Source organism: Geotrypetes seraphini, chromosome 8 (genome assembly GCF_902459505.1).
Source record: "Geotrypetes seraphini chromosome 8, aGeoSer1.1, whole genome shotgun sequence".
NCBI lineage: Eukaryota > Metazoa > Chordata > Amphibia > Gymnophiona > Dermophiidae > Geotrypetes > Geotrypetes seraphini.
Window position 1 is genome coordinate 24,046,200 of NC_047091.1, and position 22,972 is coordinate 24,069,171.

At 44.7% G+C, this 22,972-nt stretch overlaps 1 protein-coding gene across 1 annotated transcript in view; it reads left to right on the top strand.

The window, feature by feature from the left end:
* The window catches only part of CSMD2 (CUB and Sushi multiple domains 2), a 536,551-nt gene that overhangs the window by 348,443 nt on the left and 165,136 nt on the right, over positions 1–22,972 (top strand). The window contains exon 12 of the mRNA XM_033956853.1: positions 19,103–19,285. Within this exon, the coding sequence (XP_033812744.1) occupies positions 19,103–19,285 (183 nt within the window). The remainder of the gene's footprint in view (positions 1–19,102; positions 19,286–22,972) is intronic.

Below are 22,972 nucleotides of genomic sequence, written 5' to 3' on the forward strand. Positions count from 1 at the left end.
CATTCCTGGAATCCAGATCACCGCCAGCTCCTCCCCAACGCTGCCTCCTGTATCGCCTCTGATCTGCCCATAATTTGGGGGGGTTGGTCAGAACCAATATTGAGCAGCCCTGCTTAGTTATGTGCCATTGAATATTGGCGGTTGGGTGGCCCCAGGTGATTGAAATCACTTCGAGTACTGGCCAGAATATCTCCAACTACGCTTCACGAGATGTGCTTCGTTGATTATGCTGTTGGTTCCCTCTGTCCTGGTGCCTAGAAATTGTGTCAAATAAAGAGGTTCCTGACACGCAGAGCTTTATCCACGACATTTCCTTCTCTTCAAGGCAATAATTGCTCTGTCCAGAGTTGACTGTGTTAACTCTTGCGCAAAGCCATCAGTTTCTCACAGGTCATTATTGTACATAGGGACTGAGGCATTTTGGAGAGTTAGTGTGTTGCACATTGGGCCTCTGTACTTGGAAGCAGCGGTCATGCCACTCTCAAAATCCTTGTTGATCCCGTGTTTTTTGTGGTAAGCCGTGCACGGGAGAAGCATTCATGGCGAATGACGCCGTTAGCAACCTTATTTCAAATTATGAATACCTGCTCAGGGACTTTTAATTCTGAAATGGGACCTGGAAGTCTGAATAACTGGACATCTCGGAGCAGAAGCTTTGGATCTGAACATGCTCAATAAGCCCCGTGACATGAGGAAGTATCAAGGATTACAACGGCCTAATCCTCACAGTATGAAAGAGAAGATCCGGTGAGTGGTCCTCTCCCTGTCTGCACTCTCAGCAGCCTGCAGTGCTATGGACAGATAATCCGCTCAGGTTTCTATGCACAGGAGAAAAGCACCTCGTCCTTTCTCATGGGGTCTTCTCTTTCTTGACTTCCTGAATTTCTCTGTTGTGAGAGGTGGAAACCCTGAGACACATTGGAGGTAGAACTATCGGGTTCTTTGGTTAAATACGGCTAAACAGATTAAGGCTCTTAAGTTTGGAGAAGAGACAGCTGAGAGAGGAGAAGATACAGATCTATAACTTCGTAGGGGAAAACACCTTCCAGAGATTCAAGACAAAGTTAGACAAGTTCCTGCTGAACCAGAACGTACGCAGGTAAGGCTAGTCTCAGTTAGGGCACTGGTCTTTCACCAAGGGCCGCCGCGTCAGCGGACTGCTGGGCACGATGGACCACTGGTCTGACCCAACAGTGGCAATTCTTATGTTCATGAGTGGGAAGAAATTGGTAAAGAGGGAACTGTTATTTATTCTTTTAATAGTTGGGATAAAGCATGAAACAGACTTAATGCTGCAAAGTGGCAGTGACCAGTGAATGAATCATCCTTGGGATCAGTTCATGCAGGTGACCCCAATTGGCCACTGCTGGAATTAGGATACTGGACTCAATGGAAAAGTGTGGCACTTACACAACCCCAAACTGGGAGACGTAGCATCATGCAGAAAAATTAGTTCTTTGTTCCGTTTTTTTTCATAATGTGTCCTCACTTATAATTTGTTGCATTTATTTAAAGTTTTTAAAAAATGGAGAACAATTTTTTTTATTTTTTTTTTTAAATCAAAGCACTCAGGTCCTGCTGCCACTGCAAAAGAGCCCAGAAAAGACTTGGCAGATCCTCTCACTCTGTTGGTGGCAGAAGTGGGATCTTCCTAGGGTCGATATATCAAGATTTTAGGAAAAATGGCACAAGAGCTGGATGGTGGCTTCCTGCTCTCGTCGTAGTTGATCCCAGAACAGTCTGAGCCCCAGTCTGAGTCCCCACCCACTAAAGGTGCTGTGGACACTGCTCTGACTAGATGCTACTCAACCAATCAAACTCAGGTCAGTACTATCAAGGCCTTCAGAAGGTGCAGAGAATCCCCAGCCCAAAAGCCCTGTTTTGGTTTTTGTTTGATACAGTTTGACTGGTTGAGCAGGCTGCCTCAAGTAAAAAAGTCAACAAAATATTTTAAAAAAGAACAAAATCTGAGAGCCTGGCACTGACTTCTACATATTGTGCCCTCACTTTAGCGGGAGGGTTGTGGAAATGCAGTAGGAGCTGCGGATGAGGCGAAACATAGAATGAAGGGCATTGAGAGAGTAGAGAGAGATAGATTCTTCAAATTTTCAAAACATAAAAGAATAAGAGGGCATTCGGAAAAATTGGAAGGGGATAGATTCAAAACAAATGCTAGGAAGTTTTTCTTTACTCAGCGGGTGGTGGATACCTGGAATGCGCTTCCAGAGGACGTAATAGGGCAGAGTACGGTAATGGGGTTTAAGAAAGGATTGGACAATTTTCTGTTGGAAAAGGGGATAGAGGGGTATAGATAGAGGATTGCTGCACAGGTCCTGGACCTGTTGGGCCGCCGCGTGAGCGGACTGCTGGGCGCGATGGACCTCAGGTCTGACCCGGCAGAGGCATTGCTTATGTTCTTATGTTCTTATGTTCTTATAGAAGATGACAGCAGAAAAGGGCCATGGCCCAACAAGTCTGCCACTCTAATGACCCACCCCCTAATTTCTTCCTTGAACTGATCCCTCATGCTTATCCCATTTTCTCTTAAAATCCAGCATGCTGTTGGCCTCAATTACCTGCAGTGGAAGACTATTCCATTGATCAACCACCCTTTTCGGTGAAGAAATACTTCCTGGTGTCACTATGAAATCTCCCACCCCTGAGTTTCAACGGATGTCCTCTTGTCGCCGTAGGTCCTTTAAGAAAAAAGATATCTTCTTCTACCTCAATACAGCCCGTGACATATTTGAACGTCTCGATCATGTCTCCCCTCTCTCTGCGTTCCTCAAATGAGTACAGCTGCAACTTACCCAGCCGTTCCTCATACGGGAGATCCTTGAATCCTGAGACCATCCTGGTGGCCATTCGCTGAACCGACTCAATTCTCTGCGCATCTTTTTGATAATGTGGTCTCCAGAATTGTACGCAATATTCCAGATGAGGTCTCACCATTGATCTGTATAACGGCATTATAACTTCGGGCTTCCGGCTGACGAAACTTCTTCGGATACAACCCATCGTTTGTCTAGCCTTGGAGAAAGCTTCCTCCACTTGATTGGCAGTCTTCATATCTTCACTAATGATCACTCCCAAGTCCCGTTCTGCTGCAGTTCTTGCTAAGGTCTCACCATTTAGGGTGTAAGTTCTACATGGATTTCTGCCGCCAAGATGCATGTTCCTGGGGCTTCTCTGGTTTCATTTCCATGTAATGCTTCACATTATTATTTTGCTGCAGGAAATTCATATGTTTACAAATGTTTTGAGCCTAGGCAGAAAGTGAGAAATGTTTAATGAACAAGCAATTAGCACTTGAAAATTGTAGCACAGTGCTCTGAAAAGACATATAGCTCACTACCACGCTTAAAAGCATTCATTTCCAGCAGTGACTTTTTTTCGTCTTGAGCTGAAAGCAGTGCTTTAGGGTGGTTCAATTCAAACAAAATTTGATATCTAGAGAGTTACCCATTTCTCATAGACTGACTTAGAAAATCGTACTTCTAACATTCAAATCCAGAAGGACACAATTCCCAGGATGTAGTCATAGATTACTCACGCTCAAGTAATCAAAGTTTATGATCAATTCCATCGTCACCTCACATAGTACATGATACGGCATGAAAATCAGTTTTTCTGTCCCTGCTCCATCGTTCTGCTTATGTACCTTCGTGAAGAACCATCTCTGACTAAATGTAAATCAACATTTTGATTCAAAGATGTTTTTGATCATCAACGCCATCTGCTATCTTATTAGCTTTTAATAGCCTTCCACTCAATCTCTCTCTTTTCATTCGATTATTCGATTTCTCCCTTTTGTCCGATTGTTCAGTTAGTCTGTCTTGGTTATTGGATACCCTTGTTTTTTTGCAGTGTAATCATGTACACCGCTTAAATATTTGATAAGCGCATATCAAATTTTAAATAAACTCGAAACTATGTGCCAAGTGTGTTACCATAGGCAGACCTCGGCCCATCCATTGGTCAAACCAATTATAGAGCTGATAAGGATCCCCAACTCTGATCACTTAAAATGCCACTGCTAATGCTGGCAGTGCAGGCACACTCAGTTCCCATGTGCGCTCAGATCATGTGCAAGAACAGAATACGTTTGCACTGCCAATGTCGGCAACAGAATTTTAAAAGCGTCGGCACCACACTTCAGTTGATCATGGTGGGCTCAAGATTCCCACACGAGGTGGGTGTTGGGGACCAGTCAAGGGAATGTAATGCAGTGGGAAGCACAGGCAGACGAGCGAAGTAGTAACGCAGACACGGGACTCAACACAGGCCGTGTTTTGGCAGAAGCCTTCATCAGGAGTCCATGTAAATTTCATCACAAGTCTTACAATAAACAAAAATATTAAGAGCGGTATACAAATAACACTGTGAAATCATGCGAGAAAAAAGCCTGACTGGCACAATGGGGTAATTTTTCCCTTCAAAGCTTCTGTTAATAATATCCAGATTATTTGCCAGGAAAATACATAGAAACATAGAACATGACAGCAGAAAAGGGCCACGGCCCATCTAGTCTGCCCACACTAATGGCCCACCCCCTAACTACCTCCATGAAGAGATCCCACATGCCAATCCCATCTTTTCTTAAAATCTGGCACGCTGCTGGCCTCAATTACCTGTTGTGGAAGATTATTCCAGCGATCCACCACCCTTTCGGTGAAGAAATATTTTCTGGGGTCGCCATGAAATTTCCCATCCCTGATTTTCAACGGATGCCCTCTTGTTGCCGTGGATCCTTTAAGGAAAAAGAAATCCTCTTCCACCTCGATATGGCCTGTAACATATTTGAACGTCTCGATCATGTCCCCCCTCTCTGTGCGTTCTTTGAGTGAGTACAGCTGCAGCTTACCCAGTCGTTCCTCATACGGGAGATCCTTGAGTCCTGAGACCATCCTGGTGGCCATTCGCTGGACCGACTCAACTTTCCGCACATCTTTTTGATAATGCGGCCTCCAGAATTGTACACAGTATTCCAGATGGGGTCTCACCATGGATCTGTACAACAGCATTATGACCTTGGGCTTACGGCGGATGATACTTCTACGGATACACCCCATGACTTGTCTAGCCCTGGATGAAGCTTTCTCCACTTGATTGGCAGTCTTCATGTCTTCGCTAATGATCACCCCCAAGTCACGTTCTGCTACAGTCCTTGCTAGGATCTCACCATTTAGGGTGTAAGTCCTGCATAGATTTTTGCCGCCAAGGTGCATGACCTTGCATTTTTTGGCATTGAAATTTAGTTGCCAAGTCTTTGACCAATGCAGAGCTTTGTTTCTGCTTAGGGTTATTAGATTTTCCTTTGGGGAAGATCCTGACCCATGACCACGCCCCCAGGACCGCCTCTGCCCACCCCCAGCCCCACCACTCGACAGCATCCGCGCATGCGTGAACATGACACAATGATGTCACGAGCACATGCGTGTGATGTCACTGCGTTGCGTCCATGTATGACGCAATTACCCGACAAAATGCCGGGTTTTGAAAAGCCATCCGGACTCCCAGACATATCCTTAAAAGGAGGACCTATCTGGGGAAAATCCGGACGTCTGGTTTCTGCTTTCCATTGGGAGCACTTTTGTCTGGTCAAAATAACATAGGCCTCTCTTACTAAGCTGCTATAGAGGCTTCTAGTGTGGCCCGGGGCTCAAAATGCTCCAATGCTGCTCTGGCAGTCACAGGAATTCTATATGCGTCGGAGCAATTAGTGCTCTGGGCCGTGGTAGAAACCTCTAATCCAGGGATAGTTAGATTTGAAAAAGTCAAACTGTACACTGCTGGTCCTCTTCAGGTAATTTTGCCTGCATGAAAGGGAGCCTTTTTCAAAACGGTTTTACTAATGGAAATGGCTTTGAACAAATGAGGAACTTTTCAATTTGGCTTGGGGGAGGAAGGAAATCCCCACCTCTAACCTAAAAAGCTGCACCTGTTCCCCTGACAGCAGGGGAGGTGCAAAAGCATCTCATTTTTCCATTGTACCTGTTATCGCAAGATGTCGACCGGGCAGTGGGAGATGATCCAAGGGATAGTTAAGACTCTAATTATCAGGCTATTTTCAGTCTAACATAGGCCCCTGTTAGACTGAAAACAGAAGCTGATCTTAGACGTGTAGGCATTGGAAGTAGAGAATGACACAGCGGCAAATGTTTCCCTGTCCCCACAGGAACTCATTTTCCCATCCTGTCTTGGCAAGTTCTTTTCCTGTCCCTGCCCCATTCTGATTGGCCCAGGCGCCTTAGGCCCCACCAGTAGGCAGGGCTTTGGTTAGGCTGGGCCAAACCGGCCCCATTCATCGGAGGACTGCCGGACAGACGGACGGGTTTGGCACCCGTCTGTCCGGCCAACTTACCTAAAGGTACGGGGAATGGGGGTGGGGGTGGGGGTGGGGGTGTCGTGGGGTCACGGGTCGGCTGGGAGGGGGCCGATCGGGGGTTCTGGGGGGCGGACGTTGGGGGGAGAGGGGTTCATCGAGGGCAGGAGGGCCTGGGATCCCTCCTGCCCGTAATATAGTGGGGGGTGGGGATAGAGGATCGGCTGGACCAGGAGGGCTTGGGCTCCCTCCTGGCCCGAACAAGTCGGGGGGGGGGGCACAATCGGCGGGGCAAGAGGGCTTGGACTCCCTCTTGCCCCGATATGTTGGGGGTGCCGCGGTTGGCTGGGGCAAGAGGGCTTGAGCTCCCTCTTGCCCCGATGTTGTGTGGGGGGGGGGGAGTGATGCATCGTGGCAGGAGAGATGCCTCATCTCCCCTACCGCGATGCCATCACTCCTCTACCCGAACTGCCGCGGGTCGCGGCAGTTCAGGTAGAAGAGTGATGGCATCACGGTAGGGGAGATGAGGCATCTCTCCTGCCGCGATGGTTAGGTTGCCGGGTCGCTGAACTGATGGCGCCAACGGCCATCAGCTCAGCGGCCCGTTTTTCGGCACTTAGACCTGGTTTTATTTCGTCTAAGTCAGGGGTGTCCAATGTCGGTCCTCGAGGGCCGCAATCCAGTCGGGTTTTCAGGATTTCCCCAATGAATATGCATTGAAAGCAGTGCATGCAAATAGATCTCATGCATATTCATTGGGGAAATCCTGAAAACCCAACTAGATTGCGGCCCTCGAGGACCGACATTGGACACCCCTGGTCTAAGTGAAAAAGGTCTAAGTGCCGACTCAACTGTATTGGTTATACCTGTTGTACGCCTAGGTGTAGGTCGGCCCACCTCCCGCCCACTGCCCGCCCTTTCTCCTCCTCTAAACACACCTATTTTCTCTCTGTGCGTTTAGAGGCAGGGGAAAGGCCTAAGTTGGTTTTAGATACGTCTAAAAACCAGCTTTGGTTATGGGTACTTGGACGATCAGACTTAGGACACTTTTTAGACTTTTTTTTTTATTATTATTACCCCCTTAGGATTTTAAAGTGTTTGAGGCTTGTGCAGATGAGGACGAAGCTTCCAGGAATAGGGCAGGGACAGGAAAAGAACTTGCCAAGACGGGACGGGAAAATGAGTTCCCGCAGGGATGGGGAAAAATTTGCCCTCGTGTCATTCTCTAATTGGAAGCCTACATTTAGGGGTTCACCGTGTTTTTCAGGGCTGACGCAAGAACTTTAGAATGTGATCGATCAATTTCCCGTGTGTCAGAGGAGCAATATTTTAATTATTTGGTCCAGAGCCCCTGCCTGCTGTATTGAACTCAAAACCAGATTAAATGAGTATTGCCAAGCTTAAGATGTTAATTCCTCGGGGCCATTAATTTAAGCTTAGATTTAATACACTAGAAGCAGCTTCATAGCTAGATCATCATTTTTGACTAGAAGGCAGTCTGCTACTGCTATTTATTATTTCTATAGTGTTGAAAGGCGTACGCACCGCTGTACATTTTAACATACAATAGACAGTCCCTGCTCAGAAGAGCTTACAATCTAATTTAGACAGGGCATTTCAGGGGCATTAGATGCGATATCTACAGAACGGCACGACTTCTGCAGTTGTGTCTAGGGCAATTCCACCGTGCTACTGACCGCATGCGCTGTTCTCTGTAAATTCATAAGGACCCTCCTTGGATACGTTTTGAAATCCCTGCTCAGTTGCTGGCTCTCAATGTAACCCGAGCAGATCACTATTTACTACTACAAGACAAGACATAATTTAGGGCTGCATTAGCGGTTTTAGCATTGAGCTGGCGTTAGTTCTTGGCGCCATAGTCATTATTTCCACAAAATAGAGCCAAACAGAGATGGGAGCAGGCATAGGTGTTGGTTCAGTTCAAAGTGGCAGGTTGAAACAGATTTTGTACATTTTTAATTTTTCAGGTCTCTCTCTTGTTTGCTTTGTTGGAACTGTATTTCTGTTCAATTTGCTGTTTTACTCGTAATGTTGACTGTTGTTTAATCTGCTTTGAGCTGTTGGGAAAACAGCAATAGAGAGACCACTGTGTCTGTGATTTACAGAGTCCATCTTCTCGAGGATCAGTGGCTGCACCCCCTAGAAGCCTCATGGTAGCAAGGACAAAATGTATTTCAAAAATGCCCCGCTGCCTTGCGATAGGTAGTGGGGAACTGCAGCATTCTTCAGCAGCTGCATTTGGGAGGGAACCTTGCGTTTACATTGGCGACTCGTTCACCCGCACCATCTAAAGCTTAGCAACTCAGTAGTGAGACCAGTCCTTCAGATGTGATTTGCAGTTGTCTTTTTTAAGGGAGTATACTTTTTAAGCTTCCGCTTGACCAACTGGAAGTTTACGCACCAGGAGAAGGCAGGGTGTAGGTGTTTTCCAGAAATCCTCTGTCAAGAGTCCAACAAGTGGCAGAACCAAAGGACGCATTTCATTTCCTGTTTCCTACAGCACATTCTAAAAGACCCTTGCAGGGTCTGCCTTGGGCAGAGATGTGGTGTTTGAGAGAGGCTTACACTGAAAGCGTAAGAAACGCTCCAGGAAGATGACAGCAAACGGCAGACTGTGAAAAACTGCCGGAAGACCTTAAGAAATTGGAAGACTGAGCACCCAGATGGCAGATGAAATTCAACGTGGACAAAAGCAAAGTGATGCACATTGGGAATAATCCAAATCATAGTTATCGGATACGAGGGACCACTTTGGGGGTCAACGCTCAAGAAAAGGATCTGGGTTTCATCGTGGAAAATACGCTGAAACCTTCCACCCAAAGTGCGGTAGCAGCAAGAAGGCAAACAGCATCAAGATTTACAAAGACTAGGGATCACGCGATGAAGTTACAGGGAAATACTTTTAAAACCAATAGGAGGACATTTATTTATTTTTTTTCATTCAGAGAACAGTTAAGCTCTGGAATACGTTGCCTGAGGATGCAGTAAGAATGGTTAATGTAGCTGGTTTTACAGAAAGGTTTGGACAAGTTCCTGGAGGAAAAGTCTATAGTCTGCTGTTGAGACAGACATGGGAGAAGCCACTGCTTGCCCTGGATTGGTGGCATGGGACGCTGCTACTATTGGGGTTTTTGCCAGGTACTTGTGACTTGGATTGGCCTTCGTGAAGACGGGATACTGGGTAGATGGACCTTTGGTCTGACCCAGTAAGGCTATTCTTAGGTTCTTAAGATAAGAACATAAGAATTGCCGCTGCTGGGTCAGACCAGTGGTCCATCGTGCCCAGCAGTCCGCTCCCATGGTGGCCCCCAGGTCAAAGACCAGTGCCCTAATCGAGACCAGCCCTACCTGCGTTCGTTCTGGTTCAACTGGAACTTGTCCAACCTTGTCTTGATCTCAAGATAGATTTCATTTTGCTAAGATTTTATTTCATAGGAATGATCCCATCTTGTGATGGCAGTGCTGTGCTCAGCTTGTCCCAAAGAAACTCTTGTGCTTGGCTTTTAAAGAGTTGCTTGCTCATCTGCGAAAAGTGGTGGTCTCAGGAAAGGTCCTGCCTGTACCTCAAAGACATTTGCCAACCCTCAAAGCACCAGTAGTTCACTGCTAGGTCCCCTGCCCCTCATCCCAAAGACAAAAGACCTTTTAAGAAACGCGCCTTACCATTCCAGAGAAGCAGATGGGGGCCTGTTGGTTTGGTTGCCATAAGGCTTCTTACATAGGCACCGTTATTTACTTTCCGGCAGGCTTTCTTTGCTCGACTTGGTCATCCCTCTCAAGAGCAAAGCAGAACCTATAAACTTATTCAAAGTTATAATCACAACACACTTCAGTGGTTCCAAGTCAAAGGCCTGAAAAAAGAGAAAAAAAACTGCTCTGTAATGAAGAGGTTAAAGTGTGAAGAATGTGCACAATTCAAAGAGCGTGTGATTCATGTCGAATAAGCAGGAAATGACTTTGGTATCGGAGAAAATCTTGTAATAACTGGGACAAACATTCACATCTCCACTTCCATTGAAAATACCCCACTAAACAGGCTACTACAATGAGGAACCCGGGAGAGAGGTGAAAACAAATGCTAGATTCTGCGATTTCATCTAGCAAACAAGTTTTTGTAAGCAGAGGCTCTGGCTTGGCAATGGACATTGTAAAACACTCCTGAGGAAAGGCAAAGGTGATAAATATATCCCCAAACAGAACACAAAGCAACCAGAGCAAGAGACGGGGCAGGGAAGAGACGAGATGTGACTTCCATCGCGGAGGCAAGGTTGAGCCAGAGACATATGTTGGCGAGAGGGATGGCTATGGGAGTTCTTCAGAGTGTGATTAAAGCACTTTAGCTAGTTTCTACTTAGAGAATGTTGTGATTCAAAGATAATGTAATGTAATGTAATTTATTTCTTATATACCGCTACATCCGTTAAGTTCTAAGCGGTTTACAGAAAATATACATTAAAATTATAAGTAAGAAAGGTACTTAGAAATTCCCTTACTGTCCCGAAGGCTCACAATCTAACTAAAGTACCTAGAGAGTAATAAAGAAGTGAAAAGTAGAGATAGAGGAGAAATAAGAAAATAAACATTCTAACAAGATTGTATTAAACTTAGTACTTTGGAAGGTAGAGGAGAGGAGAGAAAGGAATAGATGCAGAAGGAGGAACCGTTGTACAAAAGAATTCTGGAGAAATTTAAATGATAGAAATAGAACAAAACAAAAACAATGAATAAGATTAAGAATAATTCATAAACTGGAAAAAAAAGAAAAAGAAAACAATGTCTTCAATCCACGGTTTCAGCTTCGGTGATGAAGTGGAGCTAGTCAGTTCTGGAGGAACGATGACGCTCCCAGAGAAAAGACCTCTCCAGGGAAGAGGCCTGGCTGATAGTCCCAGGATGCCCATATCTCATCCTCTGCGATGGTCTCCCCCATGCAATCCTCCCCACGACACACTGCCCGTGCTCCAGCCGCCACCCTGAACGGCTGCTCCAAGGAGACTGCCCTAGATGAGGCCTGTGGTGACTGTCAGAGTTCCTCTTCTGCGGAAAAGTTGCTCGGCGCCGATCTAGATAAGGTAAGGAGGATTGGATTGACTAGAAAAGGGCGCAAGTCCAGAGATCTAACAATGCCTAAAATCCTTCTATCATGCGCTGCCCTGTAGTGCCCAGATTAATTTTTCGATCAAATCGGTTTGAGGGTTCTAGTCCACTTTTGAGGGCATTGCATTGGTTATCGCTGAAAAAGCAAATCCAATTTAAGATTGCTTGTAGGGTTTATAAGGCTATATATGGATTAAATTCTAGGCGGTTCAATTTTTATATTAATATTTTGAGATCTTTCAATAATTCAAGATCAGTACAGCATTTTAACTTAAATTTTTCCATTCTAATTTTGAATATCAAGGACCCAGAGTTTGGAATAGCTTACCGTTAAGTTTACGTCAACTTGATTCGTATTATCAGTTCAGGAAAATATTGAAGACATCTTTATTTTCTAATTAATTTTTCTTGCATAATTGTTCAATTTGTAGAACCCTTATGTGGGTATCTGTATTGTAAACCATACTGAATCCTTTTTGACATTTTGTGGGGCATAAGAAACTGTATGGTATGGTGTTATAAATCACCGTTGTTTCAGCTTTTCCTATTTCTGACCCTCTTTCCTTTTAGAATCTCCCGGAGCCCCACAGAGCAAGACTTGAAGGCACACTTCAGCCAGGTTGATCTGGCCTTGCATTTTGAGTTCAGGGACAAGCAGCAATGATTCATTTGTGGGAGGAAGGGTTCATTTTATTTTTTTCTATTAAAATTGTCTTGAATAATTGTTTAAAAAATTGTTAAATTTGTAGAACCCTTATATGGTATTGTAAACCACAAAGGAAACGATGGGACCGTTGGATGACCGTGGAATAAAGGGAGCACTAAAGGAGGACAAAGCAATCGCTGATAAACTAAACACATTTTTTTGCGTCTGTATTTACCGAAGAAGATTTATACAGCATACTGGAACCCAGGCTATATGCTGGAAACGAAGATGGAAAGCTGACAGGATTGACGGTCAGTCGAGGCAGATTGATAGGCTTAAGAGCGATAAATCCCAGGGACCGGATGGCATCCCTCCAAGGGTCATCAAGGAATTGAAACGTTAGGAAGTTCTTTTTTACCCAGAGGGTGGTGGACACATGGAACGCGCTTCTGGAGGTTGTGATAGGCCAGAGCACGCTACAGGGGTTCAAGGAAGGTTTAGATAGGTTCCTAAAGGATAAGGGGATTGAGGGGTACAGATAGAAGTAGAAGTAGGTTATAGGAATAGTTAGGGACCACTTCATAGGTCATAGGCCTGATGGGCCGCCGCGGGAGCGGACCGCTGGGCGCGATGGACCTCTGGTCTGACCCAGTGGAGGCAACTTCTTATGTTCTTAATAGCCAATCTGTCAATCAAATCGGAAAAGATTCCGGAAGACTGGAGGGTGGTGAATGTTACGCCGATCTTCAAGAAAGATTTGAGGGAGATCTGGGAAACTACAGACTGACCTTGGTACCGGGAAAGAAGGTAGAGTTGCTGATAAAGGACCGCATCATTGATCACCTTGACGGACACAGGCTGGTGAGGACCAGTCAGCATGGTTTTAGCAAAGGCAGATCGTGTTTTACAAACTTGCTGCACTTCTTTGAAGGAGTAAACCGACAGATAGGCACTGGAGGGTTAAGTGACTTGCGTAGAGTCTCAAGGAACTACAGCCGGAATTGAACCCAGTTGCCCAGTCAGCTGCTTTAACCATTAGGCCGTTACTCCCACCTTCTTCAGATCAGAAATGAGCCAGTGATGACAAATAACAGAATATAGAAGTGAAATATAAAAGCATTTCGGGGAAAGGTAGGAATGGGTGTACACTGCCTAGATGCCCTCGCTGCATCAATTAAATAATACGATAGAAACATAGAAAGTGATGGCAGATAAGGGCCAAGGCCCATCCAGTCTGCCCACACCAATGACCCTCCCTTACCTCTCTCTGTGAAGAGATCCCACGTGTTGATCCCATTTAGTCTTAAAATCAGGCAAGCTGCTGGCCTCAATTACCTGTTTCGGAAGACCATTCCATCGATCCACCATCCTCTCGGTGAAGAAGTATTTCCTGGTGTCGCTATGCAATTTCCCGCCCCTGATTTTCCACGAATGCCCTCTTGTTGTCATGGGACCTTTGAAAAAGAAGATATCCTCCTTCACCTCGATACGGTGCGTGAGGTATTTGAACGTATCGATCATGTCTCCCCTCTCCCTGCGTTCCTCTAGTGTGTAGAGCTGCAATTTATCCAGCCATTCCTCATATGGGAGATCCCTGAGTCCTGAGGCCATCCGGGTGGCCATTCGCTGGACCGACTCAAGCCTCAGCACATCTTTGCGGTAATGTGGCCTCCAGAATTGTACACAGTATTCCAGATGGGGTCTCACCATGGACCTATATAATGGCATTATGACTTCGGGCTTATGGCTGACGAAACTCCTGCGTATACAACCTATGATTTGTCTGGCCTTTGATGAAGCTTTCTCCACTTGATTAGCAATCTTCATGTCCTCACTGATGATCACCCCTAAGTCTCGTTCTGCTACAGTCCTCGTTAGGATCTCACCATTAAGGGTGTAAGTCTTGCATAGATTTTTGCTGCCAATGTGCATGACCTTGCATTTTTTGGCATTGAAACTTAGTTGCCAGGTCCTGGACCAATGCTCCAGTAGGAGAAGGTCGTGTGTCTTAATGTCGGGCATTGAGTTTTTGTCAGGCCCTGTTGTGCTCTTGCCTACTATATTGCATAGTTTGGCATCATCGGCGAATAATGTTTATCATCAGATAAATAATACGATATGGAAATCAGGGTCTGTGTGTGCAAATGAAAACTGTAACGGAATTCAGATAAGCACAAAGGAATCCTGCATGGAAAAAAAAAATGGAACTAAACAGTTAGGACGCAAAGCCCAGTGCCTGGCAGTCTTCTGCAGTCTGTGCCCTGACCGTAGCTGGACACATTTGATGGGCTGGAGTGGCAGCTGGGGAACAAGGCCGGTGTTGGACACACCTTTTGGGGTCTGTACCCTGGAGATGGCAAGGACCAATCAAGATCAAGTCTGCGTGTGTCGTATCGCATCATTCCCTATGCTACGAGCTTACCTTGTAAGGCTGACTGCATGGACCATGCAGGTCTTTGTCTGCCGTCATCTACTGTATTACTAAAGAGGGGGGGCGGGGAAGTGAAAGTTATGCGTTCTTTGATTAAAGGAAATTAAAGAAAAGGAGCCATCACAAGCCCTGCGAGACAGAGAGAGATTTTGTGTGTAAGAAATAAAGGTTATAAGTATAGCAAATCTCACAAGCTGAGGCCTGTAGCACTGGACCATCACCCGGTGGTGTAGCGAGAGTGAAAGGCTCCCGGGGCGGAGGCGCCTCTCCCGGCCCTCGTCTCCACCCCCCACTCCCCGGCTTCTTCCCCGATCCCCCCTGTCATGCGCACGTCCCCTTCCCTTCCCCCATACCTCGAGTAACAACTTCAACGTGCTCCTCGCGACCCCGGCTGCGCTCCCTCTGTCGTCATTTTCTATGTGTGCCACATTGAAGTTGTTGCTCGTGGCGGTGAACAACCAGAGGTGCGGGGGAAGGGAAGGAGAGGCCTGCGTGTGGGAGGAGGAAGAAGGGTGCCAGCGCCCCCTCCCCTCTCACTAGGCCACTGACATCATCCAATGCGCCCAGCCCCTGAAAGTGAAATGAGTGAAAGTTAGATACACCAGAGGAGCAATTTCCAGCTCAAATAAGATTAAATCTTTTGAAGGCCGTGTGAGGGATGGAGCAGCCCCACCCCCTCTGCAGAAGGCGGTGGCTTTCCTTGGGAGACGTTTTTAGAGCCATTCCGCCTGGATGACCAGCTCGGTTTATTAAATTACTCAAAAGGCCACTTCAATCTCGGATTCTTGCTGACTTTTACCAGTAAACTCCTGTGTTAGCAAAAATTGAGGATTTGTGTCTGTAACAGGTTTTTCCTTGGAATCTGAAAACGCAGCGTGTGAAAAATGGTCACATTAAACTGCCTAATAAAAGGACTGTAGAGCTGAAAAATGCAGAGCTGCCGTTGACACCTGCAGTGGAAACTTGCTAACTCATTTATAGACATAAATAGTCATACCTTCCTCCCGACACAGTCTCGTCTCTGATAGATGCAAGATTACCTTCTTTTAGCTTCAGAAATGGGTCCTAGACATTTTAAATGAAGGTCTTGAACACTCCAAATTCCTGACTGAACCCTTAAAATAAAAACTCAAAATCGTCTCTGGGAACATTTCCTCTTTGTATAAAGCAACCAGGACAAACCCACTGTTGTGGCTACCTTAGGAGCAATCAGGGTCCCGGGTCTGCCTGAAGCGGAAGGATGGAGACCTTGAAGGCAGCTTCTGGGACCTCCCTGGTTTGGATCTCAGCATCTCTAACACCAGCTGTGCCAAGTGCGGCACAACGAAAATGAAAACCAGGGGAGGGGAGGGAGCAAATCACACCTTGTAATGATCTACAATCAATCCAGAGGTGGAAAAACAGAAAAATCTAAAAAGGCCTACAGCCTGGAGGATGAACTACTGAAAGTCAACCATCTAATCTGAGGCAAAAAAGTGAAAACCAAGCTTTGAACACAAAACCAGAGAAAATAAAGAAATGTCACCAGTCCATGCAATAAGGTACACTGCCAACCGTCAACCTATGGACCAGGTGTGGTCCTAGCACAGGGCACCAATCCAGTCTACCTTCAAACTTCTAAATGGATAGATGTTAGACTGGGATTTTGGTTCCCCTTTATCACCGGTGTCCTGAGTCAGTGCTTTGCCTGATCCAGGGGGGATGGGGAGGAGTGGGAAGAGAGATACCAGATTGCAGGGTGGGTGGCACCAGTGCAAAAGTTGGCTCAGAGCGCCCCTTCAGGCCAGCCCTGCCACCCCATCTCACAGGACCCCACAGTCACCCACGTGGGAAAGACCAGGAGATCTCTTCATGCCACTCTTCTGAAGTATCTTTCAGTACAGAAAATGTGAAGAGAACGGCACTGGTGAGACAGGCCAGATGTTATTGAGAAGAACTGATTCACAGAGACATAAGATCAGCTGTCAGAACTCCCTAAAATCAGAATACTGAAAGTGACTTTAAAACAATCAATTCAAATACTTTAGATCTAAAATAGAGAATGACACAGGGACAAATTTTTCCCCATCCCCGCAGAAACTCATTTTCCCATCCCATCCCTGTGAATTCTTTTCCTGTCCATGCCCCATCCTTGCAAGCTCCGCCCTCATCTGCACAAGCCTCAAACACTTTAAAATCCTAAGTAGCAACATTCTAGAGCTCAGCTTGTGATGTCATAATGCCTCATCCCACCAATGCCTAAGCTCCGCCCTCATCTGCACAAGCCTCAAACGCTTTAAAATCCTAAGTAGCAACATTCTAGAGCTCAGCTTGTGATGTCATAATGCCTCATTCCACCAATGCCTAAGCTCCGCCCTCATCTGCACAAGCCTCAAACGCTTTAAAATCCTAAGTAGCAACATTCTAGAGCTCAGATTGTGATGTCATAATGCCTCATTCCACCAATGCCTAAGCTCCGCCCTCATCTGCACAAGCCTCAAACGCTTTAAAATCCTAAGTAGCAACATTCTAGAGCTCAGATTGTGATGTCATAATGCCTCATTCCACCAATGCCTAAGCTCCGCCCTCATCTGCATAAGCCTCAAACGCTTTAAAATCCTAAGTAGCAACCGCTTGTGCGGTTAAGGCAGAGCTTACAGGAATGGGGCAGGGATAGGATTGTCAGACTTCCAGATTTCCCCAGATTTGTCTTCCATTTGAGGGCAGGTCTAGGGGTCCAGATTTGCAATTGGAAAATCTGGCAACCCTAGGCAGACACAGCGACAAAACTCGTGGGGACGGGACAGGGAAATTGAGTTCCTACAGGGACAAATTTGTCCCCGTGTCATTCTCTAATCTGAGATATATTAATAATAATAATAATATATTCCCAAGAAACCTCAGTCAAGGATATGAAACAGTGTTTGCATAATTCTGCTGTTCTCTCACCTTCTCTGTCTCTAAATGTCTGTTTTTCCTAAGGCTCTTTTTTCTCTTTTCCCCTTCTCCTTTGCTCCCATTACTGTATCATCTCTTCCCCTCCCATCTTCCCTCCTCTTTATCTCTGCTGGCTCTTCCACACATCAAGCCCTGCAATAACTGTTTGGGAGTTAAAAACCCACCATAGATTACAGCGGGGAAAGAAGAGAGATGTAAGATTATCTCTTCGGATAAATCAGAGCGCCTTCCCGCAACCACCGGTGAAATACTGAAACGCCAATACTTTATCTGGCTAATCACTGGAGCAGATGTAATAATATAATTGAGATCTTTGGTTTCAAACACTTTAGGACACATTAAGCAAGTGGGTAGAGGACTTTCCTTCTATGCGAAGGTGGGGAGGGGGGGTGGAGAGAGAGGGAGGAAGGGAGCTCCCAGCAAGGAGGGAAAAATCATACCGGTCATCAAATAATATTTTGTATTAAAAATTAATCTGTTCAGCCATTTCCCACATCGTGTTGTAGAGGGAGACATTGAAAGCTTTTCTTTCTGCCTTGTTATCTTCACTAATGGAAAAAGCTTTAAATCAATAGTTTCTTATAAGTGGAGTGGGCGGAGGGAATCAGTAGTTCATTGGATGAAAATCATTGATGAAACACCTGAAAAGGTTGGATTTCTCACCCTTCAAAAGTGAGAGCTATGGACGGGTCATGGTTACACTGAACACGTATGTAAAGAGTGATACACCCAAGATCCAACGGAAGAAATACCCCCAGAGTCTTCTGAATCTATACTAATGACCAAGGAAGGAATTTTTCTGCTTAGTTGGGGGTGAACTGATGGAAGGTGCTTCCAGAGGCAGGTGTCCTAGGTGAACCTGTGCACCTGTTGGAGGGTAAATGAGTTTGCACCCCAGAATGTAACCTATAGATTCGTTGAGGCTGCCCCTGGAGACGTTTGATGCCCAACAGTGAATGACTTGCCAATCCACAATAGCTTTCATGCCCTTTGCCTTTACCTCAACCATAACTATATAGTCCTACCCACAGCCTATAATTTTCCTGTTCCTGCTCTACAATTTCTGACCCCCCTCCCCCTTTCAACCTCTTCTGACTCTCCAACTCCAATATTTCCATTTCCTTGCTTTAGTGTGCATTTTCTAAAGGGTGATTTATTTATATTCTGATAGTAGAAATCCCCTTTGGGAGGTCATAAAGTAATTTCTTCCAATGGGAGACAAACATGAAGGGCACAGAGGACATTATATGATGTTTTTCCTTGATATGAATTGTCAGAGAGGCAACTGGGTCACTCTTTGATGTGTTCTTCATTAAAACCTAAAAGTTGAAGTATTGGAATCTCTTCATAGTAAGTCGACATAGATCCAACATATTGTTCTAAAGAGTGTTCACCATAGCTCAATATGATAGCTCTAAGATATGGTTCTGGAGGTGGATGGGATGAGACTTACATTCCATATTTTTAATGACCGAAGCTAAGGAAGTTATTGTATATGGGGGGTCTTTCTATAATGTAATAAAACAGAAGGAAGTCCGTAGTTTCTCTTGGCTCTCCATGTGTTATTTTAGATTCAATGAAGGATGTGAAGTCAAGAAAAAGGTGTCACCTACTGATTTATTAACCTTTACCTCTTCTCTTTCAGAAATTGACCAAGGCAGTTGTGGGGATCCTGGAATACCAGCCTACGGGAAGAGAGAGGGGTCAAGATTCTATCATGGGGACACTCTGAAGTTCGAATGCCAGCCTGCCTTTGAGCTGGTGGGACAAAAAACAATTACATGCCAAAAGAATAATCAGTGGTCTGCAAAGAAGCCAGGCTGTGTTTGTAAGTTAGTGAGGAGTACCATTCAGCAAACTCCTAGCCAGAATTCAGTGGGTATACTGGGGCCCGCATTACTGCCAGGTCTCAGACTGGGTTCTACTGGTTCAGGCTGGGCAGCACACTGATACTTGCAGTATGTGAATGTATTGGTGGTTTGAAAGCTCAGAAAATGATTGTCCAGTGAATGCAAGTGGTGAATTGGTTACTACCTCCCCTGTATGTACTGGAAAAGGACAGGGCTTCACTTGGGCAAAGGGGGGGAGGTCTCCCCCCCTACCCTTCCCATGCCGATTGCAGTCGTCAGCAATTCTTTAAACAATGGCCATCATTGGCTGAATTAGACCTGGGTATTTAGTGCTGAATATTGACCTCCTATATTCTTATGTTTTCCCGTACAATTGAATTATTATAACTTGTTAACAGCATTCCTGCTGTGTCACCAGTTCTCACCATGATCACAGCACTGTGAAAACTGCTTTATTGCATGGAAAATGATGCAAATGATGCTGCTTCACTCTTTATTCTCCCAGAACTTCAGAATCATGTGACCTACACGGCAGCCAATCAGACGAACTGAGATGGCAAAGCATTCTGTTTGCTCTCCTCGTGTCTCCCCTGCTCCAAAAGTGAAAAGCATTTGGGGATTTTGCTTTGTTTGTTTGTTTTCTTCTACCGTCTGGAGTGAAATAAAACCTCAAAAACACGAGGTTTCTGCTGTTAGACCGTCTAATCGCAGACAGCTGTACCAGGGGCTTTCGGTTCGCTCATCGTATGCAAATGTGAATCAAGCTCTTAGTACATGAATAAACATTATTAAAATTCAGCTGCAATAGATAAAGAAGTGCCTCTGTAAGCAACAGTCGCCACTGCCCCATCCCCTTCTCTCCTACACCTTCGCTCACGTTTTATATACCATATGAGTTTTTGGTTTCATAAAGGTGATAACTCAGGCTACTGAAAATTCTGTTTATCTTATAAACAAGTTACAAATCCACCCCAGGCCATTCCCATCTTTTGCCTCTGGTGAAATATTGCATGTTCTCAATAGCATCACTTATTTGATGGCTATGGATGACCCAGGATAGATCTTTTAGCCAAGAATGGTCTTGAATTGTATAACAGAGATGTGCATGAACTTTTTACGTATACCCTTACAGTCTGCGGCAGACACAGTATATTGGTTACTGTGGAGCCCATGTCTATTGCTGGATCTGTTGAGTTGTAGTGGCATTAGAACTGATTACATCATAAACTAAAGCCAATATAGATTGGATCGAGTTGATGTCATAACGTATCAATTTGAATTTTTAAAGGAATCTTTGGGAGACTAAGTCATCTGGTTTCTGGGTAATTACTTTGAGATATGACCCACAGATCCAGCTGTAAATTTGCTCTACACCTCTGTGTTGATCAACAATATTTCCTTTGATGGACTGAGCAGGTGGCTCTTTAGCCGGGACCTGGTTTTATCCTGAATAGAGTACAGTTAAATATCTTACATAAGCTTATTATTTCACATGTAAGGCTCTGGACCCTGGGGATACAGCTCTGCTCATCTCAATTGCCATTGTTATGAAAAAAAATAGCGTAAGTTTGTAATTGACTTTTTCCACTACTGGAGCATTTAGGTAAGGTAAAGAAAGACGTTATAATATTGAACTTTTCAAATCTCTAAAGTACTTCTAAAATGGGGGGGGGGGGGGACATGTTCCGAATGTGGCATCTGTGATACTAGGTTTCTCCGGATCTTCACTTTTCCACTCTTGGAGAAGTTGGCAGAACTCTACTGGACCACAGAAGTTTTGCCTGAGGTCCCTTCAGGGTCATAGTTCTGCCTCTTCCCACACTTTAATTCCTCTTTGTGCTCAATAACAGCTAAGCAAACGAAAGCAAAGAGTGTGGAAACCAACAATGTTCAAAAAACGACTTTTTATTTCTTTGGGAAAAAACTAAAAACACTTTCCACGTTTGTCTTTCACAGACCCAATAAGGGCCGTGTTTTGGTGAAACACCTTCTTCAGGGGTCCAATAGAAGCAGGACTCATGCTCTCTCCATTAGGCTAGCAATGCTTCTTGTTTACTTCTACTTCTATTGGACTCCTGAGGAAGGTGTTTCACCGAAACACAGTCCGTGTTGGGTCCGTGAAAGACAAATGTGGAAAGTGTTTTTAGGTTGTTTTTTTTTCTTTTTTTTTTTTTTTTTTTTTTTTTTTTTTTTTCTAGTTCATTAATTTTATTGAATATTATAAGTAATATACAGAAAGCAGTTCAAATACATAAAAATTGAATAAGAAATAGTGATTTAGAAACAAAAGAAACCATAATTGCTGTTATTTGCATATAGTAGATTAGTAAGAAGAATTCAGAGTATTTGAAACTGCTAAGAAAAGAAATAGAAAGGATAGAAAAGCAGAGAAGATGAATTGAAATAAAAAAGAAAAAAGAGAGATAAAGAAAGAGAGAGAGAAAGAGAGAGAGGCAGAAGTGTCTACAAGGCAGAATGAACATATGAATCTAAGAATGACCAAGGTGATTTATTTCGCACCAAATTTGTAGATAAACGAGATATCGTGTTCTTTTCATATGCATATGATTCGAATTTGTGGTACATGCTTAAGGAGTTCCACCAAAAGGTGTAGTCTAGTAGTGTGGGTGACTTCCAATTTTTCAAAATGTGCATAAGAGCTGTCACAATCATGGTGTCAATAAGTTTAGGAGGACAGTTTGATAGTGCGAAACAAGGGTGTTGTTTGAACATTGTTGGTTTCCATACTTTTTCTTTCGTTCGGTTTGCCATTTTCTCTGTGGAAACCTGGATCATTCTCTTTGTTTTTGGTTCTTTTCAATAACACCTAATCTCACTCATAGCTTTTCTCCCTATCTGTGTCAGTCCCAGTTCTTTCCAGTCTGAGACAGTCCTTTTCTGTGACCTTGGCAAGAAAACTTTACTGGAAATATGTGTAATTAAGATGGAGATGCCAGAGCTGGGGTGTGGCAGGTTCTGGCAGTGGGTGGTGAATTGTTCCTGGGGAATATTTCTTTGTTCATGTTGCTGATCCAAGTGGTTCATCTTTGTCGTCGTCATCCTCATTATCAACCGCCATGTTTCCACCTGGTTCCTGTCTAATGCATTAGGAGGTGCTACAGAAACGTCTTTCTCTCTTGTCTCTATGTGTTCTGTATACATCACGATGTTACTCAAAGTTCAGGGCATTAACGTTGCGCCGGGAACTCCAATAGCAAATGACTTGTGTGAAAATCCTTCTATTAAATTAGAAAAGCGGCCTGGAGACTTGGAAATGAATCTGATTAGGCTTGTGATTGTGTTAATGAAATACAAGAAATAACGAACGGTGACATCTAACCAGTGTCTTATGACTCTTAACAAACAGTATCGAGGCTCGGGGTATTTGAATCCTGCAGAGTAGAGCAGTCCTGCATCTTGGAGGTTAGAAGGGGGACATTAGCAGCTGATAACAGGAAGCTGGACTGACACATTAATTTGTTACTGGTAACCTCAGTTAGCAGTATGGTAATATTGCCGTGTGATAAGCCTTGCAAATGAGCTTCTGCTTTTGGCAGATAGGGAATGCTGGGCAGCGAATGATGGAATCGGTCTGTTCCCCATGTGTAGGCTCGGTTTGAAACATTTCCTGCCCCTTTACACAGCACAGAAAAGGTTCTGAATAG